This window comes from Triticum urartu, chromosome 2A (genome assembly GCF_056163025.1).
Source record: "Triticum urartu cultivar PI428250 chromosome 2A, HENAU_Tu73, whole genome shotgun sequence".
Taxonomy (NCBI): Eukaryota; Viridiplantae; Streptophyta; class Magnoliopsida; order Poales; family Poaceae; genus Triticum; species Triticum urartu.
In genome coordinates this window covers 27602046-27605326 of record NC_141874.1, presented here as the reverse complement: position 1 = coordinate 27605326, position 3281 = coordinate 27602046, and the positions used below count along the sequence as shown (strand labels likewise).

Sequence of the window (3281 nt, the reverse complement as noted above, 5' to 3'; positions counted from 1 at the left end):
CATTAGTACCGGTTCGTGGCACGAACCGGTGCTAAAGGTCCGAACCGGTACTAATAAAAGCGGCCCGGCTAGCCGTTGGAACCGGCACTAATGTATACATTAGTGGCGGCTCGAATACAAACCGGCACTAATGTGCTTCACGTTTGACCCTTTTTCTACTAGTGCTAGCTAGGGTGGCTACCGTTTTGAATTTCGGTCTAATGCTGCTACCGAGTTGGGTTCCATTTGTCGTTGTTGCGGGACTTCCAACCGTCACATATCCAGATAAGCGCTTCCTCCTCGGTGGTATTCATTTATCAACCATAGCTGCCTATGATCTAACCATGCGGGAAGATGATGTAGTCCTCTCGAGTGGCCGACAGGGTGAAGAACTTTGCATGGCTGCTCTTTCATGGATAACTGAACTCCAAGGCTAACTTGTTGCACCAGCACATTGCTGCTGATACCATTTATTCCAGATGCTGTTTTGAAGGCGAGGACATTGCAGACATCTTCATCTCATGCCCGCTCACTCAGCGTTCCACGGTCTCTGGAACTGCTACCTTCCTGCTACTGTCGACCCAAGGATATGGCACACAATGCTTCTGATTATTTTGTGGAAGATTTTGGCTTCTCGAAATGCCATGACATTCAGTCATGAGAACCACCACAGCATTACCACTCTCAGGCTCGCCATTTGAGATCTAATGCTATCAATTCACCCGATGAAGAAGCTGAAGAAAAGCAGGTCGCCTCCTTGTGGCGTTCGTACCTCTTATCACGCTTACACGAGCTTATGTAATTCACTATTGTAATCTGTCAAACGATGGATTGCAAAACTTGAATAATATATTCAGGTAGGGAAATCCCCGGTGATTTCTCAAAAAAGAAAAAAACATGTTGCACCTTTTTAATTTTGCCACCGAACACCACCAGTAGAACAAACAACCTCATTTTCAGGTTTCAGCACTATGGATTTCTATGAAAAAGTGGTACGTTTATGATAGAGTACATTTGGCAATTGTATGGCCCTGGTTTACTCCTAATAATAGCAGTTAGTTACATATGTCTGGTGCTGAATGCATCTCCTTGCATGACGTCGGTGCTGTGTGGTTCTGCACATACAAGCCTTGTGGTGGTGCTCAATAACGCAATTCCATGGATGCTGCTGTTGGCGTTCGTATATAACCTCATGCTCGCACTGGGTTTCTAATCCGTCACTCAGTTTTTCCCAGCCCTAAGGAAGTGTGGTTCACATCCCCCTTTAACCCTTTTACCACCTACCAATAATGGCGTCATCACACAAGTTCTTCCCGGCCGTCCTCCTCCTGCTGCTGGTTGTCACCATGGGTAAGCAACTAGGCACGTTTTATGGTTTATTATCTGCTAATATATTTCTTTCTGGTGTGTATCAAATCTATGCTCATACGAATCAATATGCATGCTACCTAATGATTTATGTTTCAAAATAATGACGGGCAATCGACGTGTTGTGTTCAGAGGTGGCGCCGGCGTACGCGGAGGAGGCGAGGGTGTGCGAGACGGATAGCACTCGGTTCAAGGGGATATGCATGGTTGGCACAAACTGTGCCAACATTTGCCTTACCGAGGGCTTCACCAGCGGCAAGTGCTCCGGCTTGAAGAGGAAGTGCATTTGCACCAAACCATGCTAGCTAGACTGATAAAACGTGGATGGCAATGACCGTAAATACCCATAGATCTGTTCTCAGGATGGTCTGAGTCACATCGATTTGCCGTGCACGCCTCTGACATACTTCAGGTTCACGGCGTCGCGATGTTCTTTCTTCAGTTACTATGAAGGATATAATTTTATTTCTTTCAACAAGTTAGAAGATGTATGGTCCAAGCATGCAAGTGTTCATTGTATTCTATTATATGTGTATTTCTGTTCCCTTTTTCTCTAGGTTATTTCAGTTTTTATTGCCGATAAATTTGATTTCTTGTCGTAATGACAACTATAAGAAACCTCCTTTTATACTACCATATGTATATGCTGTTTGAGATTTCTTAAATTGCACTCAGACTTTACTGTTCATTGTGGGTGCAGTGCCCCAAGGTTTACGAAAGCCTGTCTCGTTTTTGGGTGCACATCCAACCGCCCGCATTTCCTTTCCGCTCCATGTATAAAATTAATTCAGAATTGATCTGTATGTTAAAATACGGACACTAGGATCTACAGTGACTTTCCCTGTACAATGAAGAGTCCTTTTGCTAACATTGGATATTTCCTTTACAAAGAGAATTTCTGAACACGGGTTTTTTATGCATGAAAATACAAGAGAAAAAAATCATCTGTCTATTTGTAAAGATACAGAACATCTATTTGTTATTATAACCACTTGACATCTCTTATTCAATTTCTTTGAAAACCTCCCCTTTGTCGCCGCCCCCTTCCTCCCTCCCCCCCTCGCCGCTGCCAGAGGGCACGGCCGAGCGAAGCCCGGCAGGCGGCGGCGTCAGCGGTAGTCCTTCCTCATCCCTCGGCTGGCGGTGGCGCGGGACATGGCCGCTGGGTGGAGGCGCCATGTTGGTGCGGGGCATGGCGGCGCATGGATGCAGCTGTGGCGCAGGTGCGTGTTGGCGGCGTGGCGGCTGTACGGCAGCGGGGTTGTGCGTGCTCTGCCTGCCCCTTCGGTCGGGTCTGCTAAGGTTCGCCCTGCTCAGATCTGATGCGGCGACTGCCATGGTGGCATGAGGCAGCCTCCCTTCCAATGGGTGTGTGCGTGTCTCCAGGTGGTGGTGGGTTGCGGGGGTGGTGCCCGATCTGGTGGTCTTGCTTCAGCTCATGTCGCGGGATGACCTAGATCTGGCGGCCACCATGGCGGGTGGCGTGGGCTGTGGGTGGCTTGGGCGGCGGTCGGCGGCTTCTTCCTTGCCGCTGGGCAGACGTAGCAGCGGCGTGGTGGCGTTGGTGGCGGTGCGGACCGGGGTCGGTCCGGGCAGCTTGGTGATGGCGTCTGGGGTGGCTGTCTGGTGGAGAAGGTGCATGCCCGATGGCTCCAACGCTTGGAGCTTGCCGGATGGTGCAGGTTGGGCAGTGGCCCGGTGTGGCTGCTGCTCCGGCCATGGGTGGCTCCATGGCGGCTTAGCAAGTTGGCTATGACGGCGGCTGGTATGCCCTGGCGTCGGCTCGTCCGTAGGCCGCTTGTATCGGCCTTTGATCTATCTCCTGGTCGTCCGGGTGCTATTCCCATTGTAGGAATGGCCTTCTCCCAGTTGTGGCCCATCGTTAGTCTCATGCTAGGGCAGCAAGACTGAGCTCGTCTCGCGCCCGGTAGCAA

The 3281-nt window shown here is 50.0% G+C and overlaps 1 protein-coding gene across 1 annotated transcript; it reads left to right on the top strand.

Moving 5' to 3' along the window:
• The first annotated feature begins 1157 nt into the window (after positions 1-1157).
• On the top strand, positions 1158-2003 carry LOC125540726 (defensin Tk-AMP-D1.1-like). The gene is made up of 2 exons (XM_048704304.2): positions 1158-1329; positions 1480-2003. Exons 1-2 carry the CDS (start codon positions 1269-1271, stop codon positions 1650-1652), a joined length of 234 nt encoding a protein of 77 aa, XP_048560261.1. The 5' UTR covers positions 1158-1268; the 3' UTR covers positions 1653-2003.
• Positions 2004-3281: the final 1278 nt, after the last annotated feature.